At 29.8% G+C, this 22,686-nt stretch overlaps 1 protein-coding gene across 4 annotated transcripts in view; it reads left to right on the top strand.

The window, feature by feature from the left end:
* Window positions 1-3,371: 3,371 nt before the first annotated feature.
* LOC135142019 (myotubularin-related protein 4) overlaps window positions 3,372-22,686 on the top strand; it is a 77,071-nt gene continuing 57,756 nt past the window's right edge. The window contains exons 1-2 of one of the 4 annotated variants that reach the window (XM_064073653.1): window positions 3,372-3,638; window positions 13,860-14,149. In XM_064073653.1, coding sequence (XP_063929723.1) covers window positions 13,863-14,149 — 287 coding nt within the window. In that variant the 5' untranslated portion in view covers window positions 3,372-3,638; window positions 13,860-13,862. The other 3 variants (XM_064073654.1, XM_064073652.1, XM_064073655.1) reach the window with 3 other exon arrangements.

The following is a 22,686-nucleotide window of genomic DNA, read 5'->3' as shown; positions in this document are numbered from 1 at the left end:
GTTGGTTGCCTAAATAGGCTGAGCAACAGAGTAAAAAAAATCCATTATTTTTACAATAATGGCATGCGCATTAACTCATTTGGGACTCATTACGTCATGCGACAAGGTGGGGGGATTTTTCTCAGGTTCAAATGGCGAAACAACAATAAGAAGAGCACGTAAATATGACAACAATTTTCTTCGTGGATCTAGTTGGAATTGACCATATTTTATATGGATTTGACAAAATTAAAATACAACATGTATGTGAGGGTATATTTGAACAGAAATAGATGGCATTCATTGCTATTGTGTTAAATTTTAGTAGGATAAAGAGAATAAGAGGTAAGGCGTAACTGGTCCTTGTTCAAGATATAATTGACATTGTTAACTCTGCTTAGTGTGTCAAATTTTCAAAAACACCCTAAGCGTCCACCACGACCTGAGTAATGCATATTTAAGTGAAGATTAGTGATGCTAAATGATGATTATATGTTACCTTATTAATTGACATTTGTTAAGAAATTATAGTTATATGAATTATTAGTATGATAATTACACTTCTGTATAATACAAGCCTTTGACAGTTAGCTGCCTGTAGAAATAGATCTTTTAACTGTCGCCAATTTTGAAACATTATCTCAATTTTACAAACGTTTTGTTATAATTTATTAAAAAAAATGCGGAAGTATTGGTAAATACACTATTTTTGTATGCGAATAAAATTTTACAACCTCCAAGGTAAAAAGCTTGTATAATAAGAAATTACTTACCATACAGGGGCGTTTCTGCTCTACTCTGTGATGAATTTGATTGGAGGTCATGTATGTACCATTGGTAGACAAAAAATTTGGGACACAATTGGTACCTAGATAATCTTGAAAATTACAAGTTTCGAACGTGTAAGTTGTGTTTTGGTCCAGAAAATTTTCATTTTACGACATATGGTTGACACCAATGAAAGCATTTTGATTGACTTTTTGAAGAACAATTTACAGTGTTAAAATTTCCAATTTTTTTGTTGTTTTTTTTTATTTTCCGGAATACAACCCTGATAATTAAATAACTTTCAAATTGACTCTCAATAACTGTCAAGTCGACGAGGATCTTTATTAGACAGGTGGGTATAGAATTTTATTAGTATACTCAAATATTGGATATTTGATTGCCATCTACAGGCTGCATTTTAAGAATTTTTGGTCTCTGTAAATTTAGTTTGTCAGAATTTTTCTCATTCATTGGTAGCAATATTTTCCTGAATTTCCATTTTCTTTTTTTTTATTCATATTTGGTCTTTTCTTGAAATGTTTGAATAAAATAAGTACACTTTTTATTTTTTTAAGGACGTGGACAAAATTATGCAACGTAATATACAGAAACTATATTTTCAATTCGAATAAAATGTACAACGCAAGATATTGATTAAATACATGTAGGAAGTATCTATTTAATCAATGTCCAAGATCACAAGTCAAAAAAATTTAGAAATTTTAGGTTAAATTTTCTCTTTTTTTAAATTGACATAATATCGACATTGACATTGACTTTTTTTGTTGTCTGATAACAGGGAGTAAAAAAATACATGAACAAAAATTTTGTCATGGACAGGTCCCTACATTAATTTAATTGTGGATTTTAGATGATGACATTAATAAACTTTTTGATAAATAAATGGTTAAGATTCAGATTAGTTCTATAGCTCTAACAGTCTGTAGATTACTTACATTTTGTATTATGATTATGCTCTTTTAAATTAAATAATATGATAAATTGAAATCAGTAATCATAATGATCATCTTGTAAATATTGATTGATCATCAGGTCCTACATACTTTTATCACCATTTTTTTTTATCGCATTTGCAACATGTTTGCTATAAAATATAATAAATTATAATCACAGGCAGTAATGACGTTGTTTTACATTGCTGATTCATACTGCTAACAACAAGAATTAGTACATAACAAAATATTTTAGACAAATGACCAAAGTTTCGAAATCTAGGGATTTTAGACGGGCAAAGTGACACTTTGTTAGCGCCGTTAGCGGAACTTGTCCATTTTTAGTCGGTTTTCGGTAACGTTGTCCCAAACATGTATGAGCTAAACGTGATTACTCAAATGTACAAAATAAAAACTTTCATTGGGTTCCTGAGTCAGGTAAGAAATTCATGACTAATTCTAATTTGCTTTCTCAATAGTTATACATATTGTTTTCGTATCGTGTATAAAATCTCAAAAAAAACACGTGCTTTGTAATGCGTCACCACTTGCAAATTGCACTTTTCTGGTTACAGTTGCTATTTTTTAATTATCTGTCTCTATAAAACTTCCATTGTATATTATTCGAGACATTTTTCTATTGTTTAACACTTCAAAAAGCATGGGTTTCATTTTTTTGGTTATGGCGGGAATGTTGACCAAGTGATTTTTAATCAATTGTTTTGAAGGAGTATATAATTTGTGAATAAATCTTATGTTTATAAGTGAAAGATTTATAAAACACTATTTATATTTCATATCGAAAATTAATTTAAAAAAAAAGTGGTCTATAAACCTACTACAATATTAAACTTAATTGACATAATGTATATGTGTCATGGACCTGTCTTTCGGTGATAAAGTAATAATAGTTAATTTTAATTGCAAACCACACACTACCGGCACTACCAACTGCAATTTTATAAACAAAGTCACCTTCAACTTCTTTTTTTATCGCATACTTACCATTGAACCTTATTTTAAATTTAAAATAGTAAATATTCTGCATTTGCACATTCATTAATTAACTGGCAAAATATATAAATAGCTTGCAAATCATTTGTTATTTACTTTATTAAACAAGTAATACTGGTTTTTAATTCTTGAAAATGGGCTTGCTAATCTGAGTATAAATGAGTTAATGAAGTATTTTTTCATTAAGATGTGTTTATTTCAAGAACAACAAGAATCCAATAAAAATTTAAAACCAACTATAAATGTTTTTTCGAATAACTAAGCATTGTTAAATCAAAATATTTCTGGCAAACTCAAAAATTAGTACAGTTGTAAAAACTGTCTAGTCCATAAAGTGAAAATTCTTGCAGTGGAAACGACAGTAATAATAATCCAGTAATTATTTTCTGTGTTCTACAGTACTGATAACGTTTCAGAATGCGCCCTGCATTTGAATTTTTCGTTTCAGCATAGTCACCCGACTTCACAGCAAGCCATTGCGAAAATTTTCCCCTTGCGTTTACTGGTGCACGTTACGTCATAGCCCCGTGACAGCACCCGATGAACAAAAATCAGCGCAAGAACTGACCTTTCCTCCTTTTCTGTCGCGGGATCGCTCCAACGTTCGCAACGCAAGCAAAAACCGTACTTTTCCGTACCGAGTGTGATTATCCGCTCCGATTTTCTCTCTAACATCTTTTTTTTGCAGCGAGCAATAAATCGTCTCATTTTTTCGGCACCCATGGTGGCGCTAGCGTCGCACGTGACCCGAATTTGACGTCACCGCCGCCATTTTGACTGTCACAAGGACGTTGTCTAGTGTTATCGTTTACGAAACCGAAAGGGTGGCATATTTATTTACCAATTCGGGTTATCTCTGTTATCTTGTAATCAGTGCGATGTCGTGGGACGTGTGAAGTTGGCCCAACTGCCGGATTTCGACCAGTGAGTACCGCTTACATTGGTAGCACAGTTGCGTTTTCACCTGCATTTGACATTTCACAATTTCCACAATGTCCGGATTTTTGCTAGTTTTTCCGTGACTGTGGCACGGATCTCGCCGCCGAGGAGCCCGAGTGCACCCCGCGCCAGCCCGCAAGGGGGCCCCGAGTGAGTGGCAGTTGTTACTAGATAGCCTTCAGCGGAGTTGGGGCAGAGCCGCGGGCTTGCTCTCCTGTCGTACCATTGTAGCACCCATGAACCCAGTGCAGATGCTTGAACCAGCTAAGCCCACCAGCTTTGTCGTTGAGCAGTCGATATCTTTGAACTCCAGATAACAGAGGCAATCAATAGCCCCGATAGTGTCACTGAAACAATGATAAAGACAGACCGGCCTCCAGTCGTGTCAAGGCTTTCCCGATTTTCGCACAGACAATGATAAGACGTTTTCTTTTTTCCTTTTGGATGTGTGCCAGTTTGCACCGTAAACACGCTTGCTTTTGCCATAAATTTGACAATAATCAAAAGAGGAGTTTAAATTTGCACTGCTAAATTTATAGATTTGTGCACGCGGAATATAAAAAATAGCTTGTTTGAGTTCCGCCCCCGCGCCGTGGGGGCGGCTGCAATCAAGCACACTTTATAAATTGGCGCATTGCGTCTAAGGGGGTGGGTTGGCCCCTGGCGTTTAATTGGTATTAATAATTTTGCGCTCATGCCTCATAATTGCCCACTTTTAATTAATTAACAATTAAAAGATTGTTAATTGATGAGTTTGAAGGTCGCTGATTCGGTGCTAGGTTGATGTTTGGAGTGCGACAGGGGGTCTGTCTGGGACCTTCCACAATCGCAATTGCCACAGCGATTTTATAAGAACGCCAGCGACCCTGAGAAGAGGCATTAACTTTTTTTGTGCAGTTATTATGGGACCTTGACTATTTAATAAGGTTTTATTCCTTGTCGTTTCATTGGGGTGATTTTCTCTGCAGCCCTAATAAAATGGAAAGCGACTACGTAATTTATTGATCAAGTCTGTTGTTATTCCAATTTTTTTGCCGCGAATCGATTGTCATATCAAAAATCTGACGAAGAGTTTTCTTTAATGGATAGGAATAAGTAAATTGATTTTTCAATATGGATATGAGGATTACATCATACAGGGTCATGAATTAAGTGCATCATTTTTGCATTGGAGTTTACGTAATTGTGATTTATGGCCATTTAATTGATAATGCAAGTGTTGCTAGGAATTCGTGTTTATTTTGAATGCTTAATAAGGTTGAATTTATTCCGGGGAAATACATTTATTTCGCTTGGTTTTTTGGATGATTTTAAAAGAGTAACAAGGTCTTATTTTTGACAGATTATTGAAAAGTCGTGTGTTATTGTTAACATAGCAGGTACGAATTAGCGTTCAAATTTCAATTATTTTCACTCAGCCATTTCAAATTGATTTTACTGCACCCACTTCATGGAATTTCGCCTCAAGACCGATATATAATGATAGTAGAAGAATTTAAATGATAATTTCACGTCAAGAGACAAGTAGATTGTGTTCCTTTGTTGCACGAAATTTTCTGGTCTTAATTTGTTACGTGTTGATTTAGCGAGATTAAAAATAAAATGATCAAAATATACAGGGTGTATCACTAGTGCGAAGTTTTTTAATGTATTCTAAGTCATTTAAAGTACAGAAAGTGAAACACAAGGGCAAGTTCATATTCTAAGAATATTTTCGTCTTAATTTTTTCAAACAAATATATGTGTATAGTAACATTTTTAGAGCTGGATTTACGATCTCGATATCTTCTCGCGTTATTAATATCGTGAGCTATGAAATAGCAACATTATTAACAAATCCAAGAATATCAAGTGCAATGAATTTTAAGAATTACGGAACTCGGTAGATGTTATCTTAACACAATAGGAAAAACCAGTTTATTGAACACTTTTATTTTCACGCTATTTCGTAAAATATCTTGTGTTATAAAGCCTACATCTTGTGAAATTGTTGGCTATCGCTGTGATATATGGAAACCAGTATATAGTTTTACATTCGTAAATAAACTGTAACTTGGTTGCTTCATTCTTATTATATTTATTCATTAGTAAATAAAACAATCCAAGAACAAGGTAATATTTTTCATTTAAGATTTATTTAGTAACTTTTTGACATGACGTCTTCAGCTTCTCGGAACGGTGTTATCTAATACTGAGATAAACTGCAAAATTTAATGGTCTAAACTTAATTTTGTTCGGGCAGTCGTATAAAACCAAAAACGGTGGTCTATTTATTACCTGATGAACAGATAAATATGTCATAAATATCCAATAGAATTTTATTGTTATAAAAATTGTACACAGATTCACAATAACAAGTTTTGAAACGAGAAAAACAAAGCCGCGTGACTCGTATGAGAAAATTAAACCATATAAGTAGACATTTCTACGGAATTAGAATGAACTAGTGCGGTAAGATGAGAGCACGACCTTACTTACGAGGTATTTGTCACATTATAAGAAATTATGCAGACGGCGAAAGTCAGGAAGGTGATAATGATAATATACTAGGAGGAAATATGCTTCCTGGATTAAGATCAACTAAATTAAACCAAATCAGGAATATTGAGATGGTTTAGTTTAATTTACTCTAATGAATACAAGAAAATCGACTGGTGTGGAAACATACAAAGTTTGTCTGAGAGAGTGGTGATAATCAAAATAGGTAGCAGAGATGATGTCAACATTGTTTATTTATTTATTCTTTTTAATATGCGTATTGTAGGCTGTGTCCGACAATGATGTGTTCATTACAATTGCGATATTTTAGAAATATTATTTTTAAATGTTGATATAATGGACGTAAATATTTGACACTAAAGTTAACATACTTAAATTAAATAATAGTTGATTCTAGATTTTCATCATCTCTATAAATTTTTGAAATAAGTACGTAGCAAATTATGTGAGAAAACATTAAAAAGGATTAAAATATTGTGGTGTTTTTGCAGTAATCTAATTTTAGGAAATTGTTCACGATAAGGGCCGATAAGCGTTTGCAATTTGCAGTGTCAAGGCAAACTGAATTGGGTTTGCAAATTGCAGATCCTTATCGAGTTGGTGAATTACCTAATTGGTATTTTTTATCAGTAGTTATTTGATGTATTAGTGACTAATATTTGTGACGTTTGGGCCAGGTATTCCCTAACAAATTCCCCGAGTTGTAAAAATGTTTGGTTTTGATAAAAGACGCATATTAAATATTTGTAATGAGATAGAGCAATTGGGTACGATTTTCCTTGGTTATTTTCTAGATAAATAATGAAAGTTGTGGTGAAATATTGAACAATTAATTAATTCGTGACCAAAAAGACAGCCATTATTTTTAAGTTTTACTTGGGCAAATGCTAAGTTTCATTTACTGTAGTTATTTCAATAACGTACTTTCTTTTTAAGAAATTAGAAAATTAAAGTATTTATGTATATCTATACTTGTTGCAGTTGAATAAATAAATAAGAAAAAAATATATAAATAAGTTACAGGTGAATTAATGAATAGTTTTATCATCAAAAGAAAGTTTTAATTTTAAAAATCTTATAAATATGAATTCAAGATTATAGGAGGAATCGCCACGTTTGGCTCCTTGTTGAAATTTTTTCGTCATGTATTTTTAAAAATCAATATTTTAATTATTTATGAAAATTTCGGAATGCGGTTTCCACCACTTTTTTCAGCTTACAAAACTTTAGAAATCGTACCAGATACATTATCGACTTCGTGTTGGAAATGAGATATAGTAAAAAGAAACTTCTAGCAGCTTCTCCACACAAGCTTCTTTTTACTGGATCTAGTGTCCGACCCAAAAAATCGACAATGTGTCGGGTACGATTTCTAGAGTTTTCTCGACTGAAAACACTGTTGAAAACCGCGTCCCATAATTTTCCATTAATAATTAAAGAGATTGGTTTTTAAAATCGGAAATTTGGGAATACAATACTGTTTAGAAGTGATTTTTTTTTATATTTATATCAGGGCTTGTTTTTTATATTTTACTACTTTGTAATCGTTAATAATAATATCGTACTTTATGTACAGAATTTGGTTCAAAAATAAATTTTGGAAACACTTGAAAAACTAAATCAAATGTATTTTCGCTTAAGGTACAAAGTTCAGTCTCAAATTAGAACTATTTAATGATTTACTTCGGTTGTAACAATGTCGGTTACATAGTTTTTATGAGTGTTTTTGAATCCCATCATTTTCACTTTTCTCCAATAGTTTGTTTAATTTAGCTACCTTACTGTACTATTTTTTTATGATTTTTTTAACCACAATGTACCACATTAACAAAATTTAAATGTTCGAAAAATAGAGAAATCGAAGAATTGAAAAAATAAAATCGAGAAATTTAAAATTTAAAAAATGTGAAAATTAAAATATTCAAAAATTGAAAAATTGAGCAATCGAAAAATTGAAAAATCGACCAATCAAAACATCGAAAAATTAAAAAACTAGACATTCAAAAAATCTAGAATTTAAAATTCGGAAAGTTGAAAAACCAAAAAACCAAAAACACGAGAAATAGAAAAATTGAAAAGTCCAAAAAATCGAAGAATTGAAATTAAAAAACCCCAAAACTGAAATAATCAAAAATTGGAATATTAAAAATACGAAGGAAAATTGAAATATCAAAAAACTGAACAATCGAAAAATTCAGAAATCGAAAAGTTTGAAAAGTCAAGAAATCGAGAGATGGGAAAATAAAAGAATCGAGTCAAAAAATTGATTAATCCAGAAATTGAGAAATCGAAAAATCGAGATGTTAGACGCACCAAAAACTGAAAAATCGGAAAATTTAATAATGAAAAAACTGAAGGATCGAAGAATTGCATGTCAAAACTGGGAAAAATTGAAAAATTAAAAACATGCAAAGTCGAAAAATCAAAAAATCGATTAATCGAAAAGTCGAAAATTTAAGAACGCCAAAAATTGAAAAATTGGGAAGTTGAAAAATTGAAAATTCTAAAATTTAAAAATTGATAAAATCGAAATAGTAAAAATCTAGAAATCAAAAAGTCGAAAAATCGAAGTCAAAAAATCGAAAAATGGAAAAAATGAAATGCAAAAAAACTGAAGAATTGAAAAACTGAAAAATCGGAAAATCGCAAAATTGAGAAGTCAAGAAATCGAGAAATAGGAAAACCAAAAAATCGAAAATTCGAGAATTCGAAAATTTCGAAACACCAAACCTGAAAAATAGAAAAATCGAGAATTTAAAATTTAAAAAATCGGAAATTTAAAACATTTTAAAAATTGTAAAATCGAGAAATCGAAGCATCAACAAATCAAAAATTAAAAAATTGTAAATTCAAAAAATCTAGAATTCAAAATTCGAAAAGTTGAAAAAACAAAAAAGTAAACAATCGAGAAATCGAAAAGTGGGAAAAAATTGAAGAATCGATTGGAATATTAAAAATTTGAATATAAATTGAAGAATCGAAAAATTGAAAAATCAAAAACCTGAAAAATCGAAAAATCTAGAAATCGAGAAGTTAAGAAATCGAATCATGGGAAAGTCGAGAAATCGAGAAATGTGAAAATCAAAAAATCGATTAATGCAGAATCCAGATTGAGAAATCGAAAAATGGAAAAGTTAGAGACACCAAAATTGAAAAATCGGAAATTTAAAAAATAAAAAACTGAAGAATCGAAGAACTGCATCTCAAAACTGGAAAAAAATTGAAAAATCAAAAAATCGAAAATTTAAAACACCAAAAATTGAAAAATTTGATAATTTAAAAATCTAAAATTGAAAATTTGTAAAACCGAAACATTGCAAAATTGAGAAATTGAAAGTTCTAAAATTTAAAAACTGATTAAATCGAAGAGTTGAAAAAACGAAGTCAAAAAGTCAAAAATTGAAGAGTTCAAAAACTGAAAAATCCGAAAATCGCAAAATTGAAAAGTCATGAAATCGAGAAATGGGAAAACCAAAAAATCGATATATCGAAAATTTCGAAACGCCAAAAAAAATGAAAAATAGAAAAATCGAATGACTGAAAAATCAAAAAATCGAGAAATTTAAGATTTAAAAAATCGGAAATTTAAAACATTTTAAAAATTGTAAAATCGAGAAATCGAAGCATCAACAAATCAAAAATTAAAAAATTGTAAATTCAAAAAATCTAGAATTCAAAATTCGAAAAGTTGAAAAAACAAAAAAGTAAACAATCGAGAAATCGAAAAGTGGGAAAAAATTGAAGAATCGATTGGAATATTAAAAATTTGAATATAAATTGAAGAATCGAAAAATTGAAAAATCAAAAACCTGAAAAATCGAAAAATCTAGAAATCGAGAAGTTAAGAAATCGAATCATGGGAAAGTCGAGAAATCGAGAAATGTGAAAATCAAAAAATCGATTAATGCAGAATCCAGATTGAGAAATCGAAAAATGGAAAAGTTAGAGACACCAAAATTGAAAAATCGGAAATTTAAAAAATAAAAAACTGAAGAATCGAAGAACTGCATCTCAAAACTGGAAAAAAATTGAAAAATCAAAAAATCGAAAATTTAAAACACCAAAAATTGAAAAATTTGATAATTTAAAAATCTAAAATTGAAAATTTGTAAAACCGAAACATTGCAAAATTGAGAAATTGAAAGTTCTAAAATTTAAAAACTGATTAAATCGAAGAGTTGAAAAAACGAAGTCAAAAAGTCAAAAATTGAAGAGTTCAAAAACTGAAAAATCCGAAAATCGCAAAATTGAAAAGTCATGAAATCGAGAAATGGGAAAACCAAAAAATCGATATATCGAAAATTTCGAAACGCCAAAAAAAATGAAAAATAGAAAAATCGAATGACTGAAAAATCAAAAAATCGAGAAATTTAAGATTTAAAAAATCGGAAAATTAAAATATTTAAAATTTGAAATATCGAGAAATGGAATGGAATAAATCAAAAATTAAAATATCGTAAAATTAAAAATCGACCGATCGAAACATCGAAAAATTAAAAAATTGGAAATTCAAAAAATCTAGAATTTAAAAAAGTAAAAAAATCGAGAAATCGAAAAGTCGAAAAACTTTAATTGAAATTGAAAAATCCCAAAACTGAAATATTGAAAAATTGAAGAGTCAATAAATTGGAATATTGAAAATTCGAAAATAAATTGAATAATCGAAAAATTTAAAAGCCCAAAACTAGAAAACCAAAAACCTAAAAAATCCAGAAATCGAGAAGTTAAGAAATCGAATCATTAAAGTCGAGAAATCGAAAAATGGGAAAATCAAAAAATCAATTAATCCAGACATTGAAAAATTGAAACATCGGAAAATTTAAAAATAGAAAAACTGAAGAATTGAAAAATCTAGTCCCAAAACTGGAAAAAATTGAAAAATTAAAAACATAAAAAATCGAAAAACCGAGAAATGGGAAAAATCAACAAATCGAGAAATGGAAAAATCAAAAATTTAAGAACGCCAAAAATGGAAAAATTGGAAAATTTAAAAATGAAATGCCAAAAAACCGAAAAGTTGAAGAATTGAAAAACTGAAAAATCTGAAAATCGCGAAATTGAGAACTCGAGAAATGGGCAAACCAAAAAATCGAGAAATCGAAAATTTCGAAACGCCGAAAACTGAAAAATAGAGAAATCGAAGGACTGAAAAAACAGAAAATTGAGAAATTTAAAATCTAAAAAATCGGAAAATTAAAATATTTAAAATTTGAAATATATATCAAGAAATCGAAGTATCAACAAATCAGAAATTAAAATATCGAAAAATTGAGCAATTGAAACATTGTAAAATTAAAACATTGGAAATTCAGAAAATTTAGAATTTAAAAATCGAAAAGTTGAAAAACCAAAAAGCATATCGAGAAATCGAAAAATTGAGAAGTTGAAAAAATTAAAGAATCAAAATTGAAAAATCCCAATACTGAAATATTGAAAAATTTAAGAATCGATAAATTGGAATATTGAAAATTCCAAGATACATAAATCGAAGAACCGAAATATTGAAAAATCGAAAAATCGAGAAGTTAAGAAATCGAATCATTGAGAAGTCGAGAAATGGGAAAATCCAAAAATCGATTAATCCAGAAATTGAGAAATCATAAAATCCAAAATTTAGACACCAAAAATAAAAAAAATCAAAAAATTTAAAAATAGAAAAACTGAGGAATCGAAGAATTGAATCCCAAAACTGGAAAAAATTGTAAAATTAAAAACATGAAAAGTCGAGAAATCGAGCAATGCAAAAAATCAATCAAGTCGAAATCAAAAATTGATTAATTGAGAAATCGAAAAATAAAAAATTTAAGAGTGCCAAAAATTGAAATATTGGAAAATTTAAAATTCTACAATTGAAAATTTGGAAAACTGAAACATGGTAAAATTGAAAAATTGAAAGTTCTAAAATTTAAAAATTGAAAAATCGAAAAATCAAAAAACCGAAAAATTGAAAAATAACATACCAGAAAAAACGAAAAATCGAGAAATTGAGAAGTCAGGAAATCCAGAAATGGAACAACCAAAAAATAGAGAAATCGAAAATTTATAAACTCCGAAAACTGAAAAATTAATAAATTTGAAAATTTTAAAATCAAAAAATCGAAAATTCAGAAAATATGAAAATTGAAGAATCGACAAATTGAGAAATCAATAATTCCAAAAATTGAAAAGTTTTGTTTATATATACATATATTTAACTACTTTTTACACATCGTACGTTATGTACAGAATTTCGCTCAAAAATTGCATAATGTTCGTGAAAAAAATTAGAATGGAACCCAATAAGTCACTATTATCTCTATTTCTAATTATTGACAAAAATAAATTTTGTAAATACTTGAAATCAGTTAAAATTTACTAAGGAGAGGTGATGACTTTTTGTGCACATATCAGTGGATTTTTTTTTATATTTTGCTTTATAATTATTAATAACAACACCCCAGTTTACCTTCAGTATAATTTTACTTTTAGCTCTAAATTCAAACTCAAAACCTAACGATTTACTGTGTTTGCAATGATGAGAGTCAAGTGATTTTATTTCTCGAGCGTAAGCGAGGAATTGAGTTCATGGGGCGATTTCCTATTTTCCTTGACGTTTCATGACCCCTACAGTATGAAAAAAGTTGTCTTCCATTTCCATTAGTTGTCTGTCTGTCTGTCTGTAGTGAGGTTTCTAATTTGTGTAAAAACTATTTTTTCTTGGATATAGACCATTACTCTGTCTTGTGTTGTAGTTGTGCAACTCTTTGCGACACACATATTGTTCTTTGTTTTATATTTAAAATATAAAACATCTCTGCAATTTAGGTCCTTTTTTAATAGCAGCCCAATTTGTCGTCAGAAGTTGTCTCAAAAATCAATTTCATAATCACTTGAAATACCAAAATCCGCACTAAAAATATTTTCCCTTTCAGCACAAACTTCAAACTCAAATAAAAGTGATTTAACGATTCTCAATCCAAAGATAATGAAGTAATTATACTTGATTCGACAACCCGACTGTGAAATCGATTCCTTTGAATAATTTTTAACTTCCGGTAATAACCGAGGAAATGATTCTCACTTATTCCGTTAATTAATTCATACCTAATTTTTGAATCTCGTATTCATCGTATTCAAAATAGTTTCTTCGCATAATTGAGACCCCTATAAGAGAGGAACTGCTCAGATCGCACTCATTATTTCAGATAAATTCCCGTTGGTTGTCTGAGTTTACCCAAGGTGTACTCCATGATAAAAAAAAACTACAAATCTGTATTTATTTATCAAACTGTGATTATCGCAAAGTCGGGTTTTTTTGTTAAATTGGTTTTTAGGTGCGAATAAATTTCATTTTATTTGTGTGTTCTGTGTCGTTGTGTGTGTCTTATTCATGTTACGTTGGATTCAAGACTTATTTACTACGGCGGTGAATACTGTAACACGTTTTTGTTTGTCTATTTCTCGGCATACACTTTTAATGACTTCACCTATGTCCCGTGTGATCGATAATGAATGTAGACATGGCAACGCACCATTTTTTTAACCTCTAAGAAATTGACAGTATGTCGTAAAATATTCAAACAGCAACATTCCCGTTATTATTATAAAACAACCACCTCAAGATGAAACACGTTAGGTAACAGCTATAAATCTTCAATTGTTTGCCCGTGTCTCACCTTGACACTAATCCAACACGCATCATTCTAACGTTTGACTGTTTCGTGGTAGGTGATGGACAACACTGACCAGCCCAACTCAATATGCCACGTCCAGACCATCCAGATGTACCAGCTGCCACCAGAAGACAAGTCGCTGAACCTCCCATTCAGGTTGCTGGACGGAGAGGGCGTCTTCCACCACGGGAAGACGGTGGATGGGCTCGTAGTCATAACAAATTATAGGCTGTATCTGCAAGTCGGCGACAATCATTACCATCTACCTTTAGGATTGATCGAGAATGTTGAGCACAGGGAATTGTTTTACCTACATATCTGGTGTAAGGATGCCAGGACTTATCGGTAAAATCTGTTTTTGTATTGTTTGAGGGACGGTATTGTCATGGGACGAGGTTCGAAGGGGATGATGAATGTGCCGGAATTATCGCTACAGATCGATTTTAATGAAAGGGTGGCCGGTTTTAATTTTCGAAAAACAAATAACGGGATTTTTAATTTAGATCGGGATGCGTATTTGTGATATGAGGGAAGTTTTGACCGGATGTGGCGGATTGTGTCGAAGTTTGGATGTTGCAAAGTTCGGAAGAGAAATATAAACTTCGTGTTCGGTGCTATTATTAGCTTGGATTTTAACAGAAAAACCAACAGTTGTAACAAAGGTAACAAAGTTGTATGATTCTTAGAAAGTTTGTCATTCTGTATCTCCTCGTAAAACATTTTTATTTATGAAAGTTTCCTTATAAATTGCAGTTGTAACAAAAGGTAACAGAGTTGGACAATTCTTTTTAAATTTGGCATTTCGAATGTATTTTCGATAAAAGTTGATTTTTATTTATTAACCTTCGTTTTTTTTAATTTTCATTTTTTATTGTCATGTTTTCACAATCTATTCAAAATTTTGACCTAGTTTTTTTATTAGTTATATAATTATTATTTTATAGTTACATATTTAAAACACTGCTTTGCATACGTTAAAAATTTCGAATTGGGAGCAGACTGTTTCTCCCTGTTTTTTAAAAATAATTTCGACGTATTAATTACAGTTTTGTGACAGATCAGTTTCAAATTTCGCATAAATAAAAAAATCTTGATTGCTTAAAATTTTGAAACATGTTTTGCGCAGCAACAAATTTTTTTTAAAGAAATGTAGACAATTATTAACCAGAATTTATCGATTTTGTAGTTTAAGATGTATCGTAAAATTTTGAGTTTCAAAGAATTGAAGAAGTAAATTTAAAAATAAAGGTGAATTAATACACCACATATTTGGAAAGAACAGTTTTACTTGGTCAAATTCTCAGATGACATCAATTTTTTTATGAAGGTTAACGGGCAAAATTTTTGTTTAGTAGAATAATACGTATACGCATTACGAAGAATTTCAGGATAATCTAATTGTTTTTTCGTGGAAATTTATTTTACAAACATTAAAATTTTGAATGGCTATTTTTCAATCCTTAAATACTTTAAACCTATGCAAAATTTCAAAACAATCGATTTTCTAGTTTGTAAGATACATAGTAAAATTTTGACTTTTTTTTATATTTCAAAAAATAAACTTAAAAATAACTGTGAATTAATAAATTTTAGGTAATATAATAATAATTAGCAATTTTGAAATGACGTTATCAAATTTTTGGTGATGATGAACAGACAAATTTGGAGTACTTATAGGATAATCAAAAGATTACGCAGAATTTCATTATAATCTGTTTAATAGTTTCGAAGAAGTAGTTTATGACCGTTCTTTTTTTTTGGAGTGAACTTTATTTCGCAAAATTTTGAGATGAATCCAAATTTTTGGAATTGACGAACTATAAAATTAAAGTTCTGATTGACAAATTACATGCCTTGGATATCTTAAAACCATAAAAAATTCCAGAACATCTGATTTTCTATTTTCTAAGATAAAATAGTGAAGATTTGTCAAATTTTGATTTTCTTTTTTTTTTCAAAATGAAATAAATAAAGTTGAAAATAAGTGTGGATTACTAAACTATGTATAGTTACGGGAGTTATTATCATCTGTATTTCAAATAGTTTATTTGGCAGAATAATCAAAATATCGACCAGAATTTCACAATAGTTTATTTACGAATGTTAACCCTTACAAAGAAACCAAAATTTTTTTCGAGTGAACTTACGTTGCAAAATTTTTGGGGTGGACGAACTATCAAATTCAGATCGACGATTTACAATGCCTTAAATACCTTAAAGCTATGCAAAATTTCAAAACAACTTACTTTCTAGTTTCTAATAAGATAAATAGTAAAATTTTTACGTTTTTTCAAGAAGTTAAATACATAAAGTTAAAAATAAATGTGGATTAATAAAGTATAGATACGGGAACTTATTATTAACATGTGTTTTTCAAATAATTTACTTGGCAAAATTTTGGGATGCCGTCATCAAATTTTTGCTGAGGATGAACAGATAAATTTTGGGTACAGAATTAACGAAAAGATTTGCAGAATTTCACAATAATCTATTTAATAGTTTCAAAGAAGTAGTTTACAGCTGTTGTAATTGTCTAAGACATTCCTTATCAAGAATTCATATATTTTTTTGCAGTGAACTTGATTTTGCAAATTTTTGAGACGATGTCATCAAATTTTTGGAATTTACGAACTAGAAATTTAAAATTGTGATTGACGATTTACAGTGTCTTAAATACCTCAAAAGTATACAAAATTCCAAAACAACAGATTTTCTAGTTTCTAGGATAAAATAGTGAAGGTTTGTCAAATTTGGATTTTTTTTTCAAAAATTAAATAAATAAAGTTGAAAATAAGTGTGGATTACTAAACTATGTATAGTTACGGGAGCTTATGGTTATAATCAGTATTTTAAAAAGAGTTTATTTGGCGAAATTTTGAGATTACGCCAGATTTTTGGTGAAGATGAACAGGCAAATTTTATGTATAGGATAACCAAAAGATCGCGCAGAATTTCACAATAATCTATTATTAATTTCGAAGAAACAGTTTACTAGTGTTTTAATTGCCTGGAATATGTCTTAGAAAGAAACCTAATTTTTTGGAGTGGACTTCATTTTGAAAAATTTCAAGATGACCTCATCACATTTTTGGAGTGAACGAATTATCAAACTCTGACTGGCGATTTACAATGCCGTAAATATCTTACAGCTATGCAAAATCTCAAACAACTAATTTTCTAATTTCCAAGATAAAGAGTAAAGTTTTGTTGTAAAGCCTTTTTTTTTAATTAAATAAAGCTAAAAATACAAGTGGATCACTAAACTGTAGATACGGGAGCTTATTATGATAATCTATTTTTCAAAAAATTTACTTGGTACAATTTTGAGATGGTCAGTTTTTTGGTGAGAGTGAGTAAGCAAATTTTGGGTACAGAATAATCAAAAGATCGCGCAGAATTTCACAATAGTTTATTTAATAATTTCGAAGAAGTGGTTTACGAATGTTGTAATTGTCTCAGATAACCCTTACAAAGAAACCAAAATTTTTTTGGAGAGAACTTACTTTGCAAAATTTTAATATGACATCGTCAAATTTTTGGAATGGATGAACTATGAAATTCACATCGATGATTTACAAAGCCTTAAATACCTTAAAGCTATGCAAAATTTCAAAACAACTGATTTTCTAGTTTGTAATAAGATAAATTGTAAAATTTTGACTTTTTTTCAAGTAATTAAAAATATAAAGTTAATAATAAATGTGGATTAATAAATTATAGATAAAATAATAATTAACATTTATTTTTTAAACAGTTTACTTGGCAAAATATTGAAATGACGTTATCAAATTTTTGGTTTTGATGTACAGACCAATTTTGAGTACTTAAAGGATAAAACATTACGCAGACTCTCACAATAATGTATTTAATAGTTTGAAGAAGTAGTTTACAACCGTTTTTTTTTTTTTTTTGAGTGAACTTGATTTAATTTTGAGATGTATTCAAATTTTTGGAATTGACGATTTACAGTGCCTTAAATATGTTAAAACTATACAAAATTCCAGGACAACTGATTTTCTAGTTTCCAAGATATAAATGGTGGAGATTTATCAAAATTAGATTTTGAGATGACGTCAGATTTTTGGTGAGGATGAACAGGCAAATTTTGAGTACAAGATGAGCAAAAAATCACGCTGAATTACACAATGATATATTAATCATTTCAAACAAGTAGTTTACGACTGTTGTAATTGTCTCGGAGATCCCGTATCAAGGATTCATATTTTTTTTGGAGAGAACTTTATTTTACAAAATTTTGAGATGATGTGTCAATTTTTTGGAATTGACAGACTATAAAATTAAAATTCTAATTGACGATTTACAGTGCCTTAAATATCTTAAAAGTATACAAAATTCCAGAACAACTGATTTTCTAGTTTCCAAGATAAATAGTGGAGATTTGTTAAATTTTGATTTTTTTTTTTTTTCAAAAATTAAATACATAAAGTTGAACACAATGGTGGATTACTAAACTATAATTACGGGGGCTTATTATCATCATCTGTCTATATTTCAAAGAGTTTATTTGGCAAAATTTTGTGATGAAGTCAAATTTTTGCTGAGGATGAACAGGCAAAATTTGGGTTCAAGATAACCAAAAAATCACGCTGAATTTCACAGTGATCTATTAATAATTTCGAAGAAGTAGTTTACGACTGTTGTAATTGTCTCGGAGATCCCGTATCAAGAATTCACATTTTTTTTGGAGAGAACTTTATTTTACAAAATTTTGAGATGATGTGTCAATTTTTTGGAATTGACAAACTATAGAATTAAAATTCTATTGACGATTTACAGTGCCTTAAATATCTTAAAAATACAAATTTCCGGAACAACTGATTTTCTAATTTCCAAGATAAATAGTGGAAATTTGTTAAATTTTGATTTTTTTTTTCAAAAATCAAAATTTGTTAAATTTTGATTTTTTTTCAAAAATCAAATACATAAAGTTGAACACAATGGTGGATTACTAAACTACAATTACGGGGGCTTATTATCATCATCTGTCTATATTTCAAAGAGTTTATTTGGCAAAATTTTGTGATGAAATCAAATTTTTGCTGAGGATGAACAGACAAATTTTGGGTACAGGATAACCAAAAAATCACGCTGAATTTCACAGTGATCCATTAATAATTTCGAAGAAGTTGTTTACGACTGTTGTAATTGTCTTGGAGATCCCGTATCAAGGATTCATATTTTTTTTGGAGAGAACTTTATTTTACAAAATTCTGAGATGATGTGTCAATTTTTTGGAATTGACAAACTATGAAATTAAAATTCTAATTGACGATTTACAGTGCCTTAAATATCTTAAAACTATACAAAATTCCAGAACAACTGATTTTCTAGTTTCCAAGATAAATAGAGGAGATTTGTCAAATTTTGATTTTTGTTTTCAAAAATTAAATATAGTTGAAAATGGAGGTGGATTAGTAAACTATAATTACGGCAGTATTGTATAATAATATTGTAATATATTCCATCAAAATTAAATTAAACATCAAACAAAAGCTGTCCAAGAACAGCTAGCTAGTGATAATGTGAGAAATATTTGTAAAATGGGTCATATGTCAGAACATGAATCCACAGAAACTGACATCCCAAAATTATCCTTATCGAAGTGAAAAACTACAATAAAGATAATAAAACCAAATGTGGTGGAATTAGGATTCTATTGATAATAATTACTGTTAAAAAAACTAAAACAGAACGTGTTTTTAAAACGATGAAAATTTAAGGAAAATTCTGATTTACAAATGAAAATAGAATCTAAACAGCAATAAATGCGAATGCCAACGACTTTACGATAAATCGTACATCATGTCCCGACTTCTTCAGAAAATCGATACTTTTTAAGAGTTGGCAATACGGCGACGAAGTCCCCCAATAAAATATATAGTTAATGTGTTTTATACGTTGCCAAGTTAAGCTGGAATGGTCTATAGTTCACGTTTAGCTGGCACAGCACAAAGTTCACGAGTATTGGATTTGAGAAATTCCGTTAAAAACAACCCGAATTCTTGAAAAAATCCGTAAATGTATCGTAACACAGAATCTTAGTCATCAGTTTTATTTACTAAAATTAATGTATAATTTTCTGTAAATACCATGTTTTTATTTTATCTAATCTTCTGAAAATTCTGAGAACACAATCTGAAAGTGAAAGTCCTACAATAAAGTCCTGTAATGTAACTACACACAGAGATAAATGTATGTAACTGTACTCTGGTCTTCGGAAAGTGAATCATTTACGAAAATACAAATTTTACATGATATGTTAATAAAATGTTAGGATCATGACTTGCATGGAATTCTACCTGCGACTGATTGATGCAACATCATTTGCACAATTATTAGCATCTTCAACTTTACAGGGTAATAAAATTTGAGTGAAAACAAAAATAACGTTTTATTTTTACTTTCATCGACGTCACGAAATAATTATTATTGAAAACATAAACACAAAACGAGATAACAAATGTATTTTTTATTTTTATTAAATCAAAAACATGTCTATAATCACCGTCGTCAGTACTGTCGTCATCTAATTCAATAATCAATTCCGTCACTAGTTACTTAATTTTATTTCATGACGCACGCAATTAGACCAACTGATTGTTGTTAAAAAATACCAAATTTTGAGTTTTGAGATCTTGCGCTAATGATAACCATATGTGGCGATAATTTTATTTTTCAAATAATTCAGCTGTCATATTTTGGACGCAATCAGCGCTTTGTCCAGATGAAAACAAAGCATTTTCTGCCTAGTCATTTTCCGACCCTGCGCAATATTATCATTCTTTTTTTATGCGAGGGTGGCACATCGAGGACGCATTTATTACTTTTATCGCACACTCGCTTTTCACAGGGTCGTGGGCTTGAAGGTATTTTCATTTGGAAATTTTTGGATTTGTCTCAAATAATTAACACGACACTCGGAAATTCCTAACATTCCAGTCATACGTGCCTTTGCTTTGTAGTTTTTGATTGATTTTTTTTACTTATTTTCGAATCTACCTTTCTGTGATATATGTAGATGAATCGTAGTCTTGAAAAAGACCGTTTTTTAGTTGAAGAATTAAAAGACAAGGGAAACACAAATCAATACAAGCGCTAGAAGTTGTGGATTGCGCCAGAAAATGAATATTTGGAAAGGTTTCACCCCGTAAAAGTTCAAGAAATATCGAAACAACAACAATCTTACGAGTGAAATAATGAAACATTAGTAACTAAATTTTGCAATGCTAAAAATTACACTAAAATGTGTCATCGTTAAACAATATTTTAAATAATAATAGGAAAATTGTTTAAATTTTTTTTTGATTCGACGGATTATTAAAAAAACTATTTTATATAAAATAGAAACGTATAAATATTGTATAACAAAGATATGCTTCACCTTGCATACATTTTTATTCTTATTGTAATATTAATACATCACAAACAGGAAGGGTACAAAACTGGTTACATTAGAAAAATGTTGCACTACCTTGTTGCAATTAATCAAGTACTTTTTTTATATTTTTACTTGTTTCTGAGTTATTCTAAAAGAATTTCTATTGTTCTCAAATCAGTAAACTTAAGAAATTAACGCTCGTAACTGTTATATCACGAAAGTAATTCATCATTTTTTTTATTTCTCATTACTTTGTACAGCATATATTGGTTCGATGTTTCAAAGGATTTATAGGATCCAAGTTTGATTTATTTATTTACTTTTGAACTAGATAAGATTTCAACATTATGTTGCAGTATAAGGAATTCACGTTCGGTAGATGTAACTAGATTTGGTAACTTTTTTTTTTAAGCTGTGTAACCGCGGACATAATTGTTCTAGTGTATAATGTATAACTGGAATGTCAGAAAGTAGGTATCAAAAATGTGACATGTGTAAGTAAGTAAATGGCAAATATCGAAAATGTGATGGTTTTGTGGTGATCTGCTGAATCTACTTTTGAATCCAGGAGAAAATTGCATCCCTCTAAAAGCCCAATTAAAGAGCAACCCACATGTAAAATTGTGAATCTTTTCCCTTCACTAGTTATTTTAGGACAAGCTTTGATGTCATCATCATGGATCCGCAATTTTACCATGGATCCGTTTTGGTATATCCATGTCTCATCCAAGAAAATGAAAAATAAATCTTCACCACTATCACGCAATTAGAGGTACCGCTTTAGAAATTTGATTCTGGTACCTATTTAATGTGAAAACCTTCACCTTCGGAAACCTAAATTTATACGTGTACGTATTACGTACAATTATTCTCCAAGCCGAGTATTTTCCCTTTTACAAAACAATAACGATTATATAAAACTAAAAACCAATTGTAGAGCGGACCCAACAAAGCATGTAGGTATATAAATCTGGGCAGTCGTCTTTCTGATTCTGAGTATAATATTAACGGCACCGACGCCGTTGTATCGGTATTGTTTTAAAATTCGAAAAACACTCGAGAACACTAGCGAACTTTACGGAAAATATTTCTGCCACCAGTTTAACTGTTTCCGTTTTACCCAAGCATTGTCTATTTTTCCCAGTAATTTTTTCAAAACCACGAAATATTTCTTGTTTCTTTTCCTTTAAAATGCGCTTTCTCGTGACTACTTTTGTGGAAATTGTTTCCACGCTGTATTTAAGGATTTTCTTCAAACGAAGCGTGTTGAAATTACAAAAACATCGTTTTTTTCCAGACAATTCAGATTTGACATTTGAATTAGAAAACTAGACAGTTGATACCAATCTTTAATTTCTAGTGATCTTAAGATTGCAACTTAACCACAGAAAAATTTCTGTCAGCTACTTCTACCGAACGTGAATGCTTATTATCTACATTGTGTAAATACGATTTTGAAAAAAAATCATGGAATTGCTTGATT

This window comes from Zophobas morio, unplaced genomic scaffold, assembly GCF_036711695.1.
Source record: "Zophobas morio isolate AGI-343-1 ecotype UQ-CSIRO unplaced genomic scaffold, CSIRO_AGI_Zmor_V1 ptg000046l, whole genome shotgun sequence".
Lineage (NCBI taxonomy): Eukaryota > Metazoa > Arthropoda > Insecta > Coleoptera > Tenebrionidae > Zophobas > Zophobas morio.
Note: the sequence above shows the minus strand (reverse complement) of the source record. Positions and strands in the feature narration are given on the sequence as shown.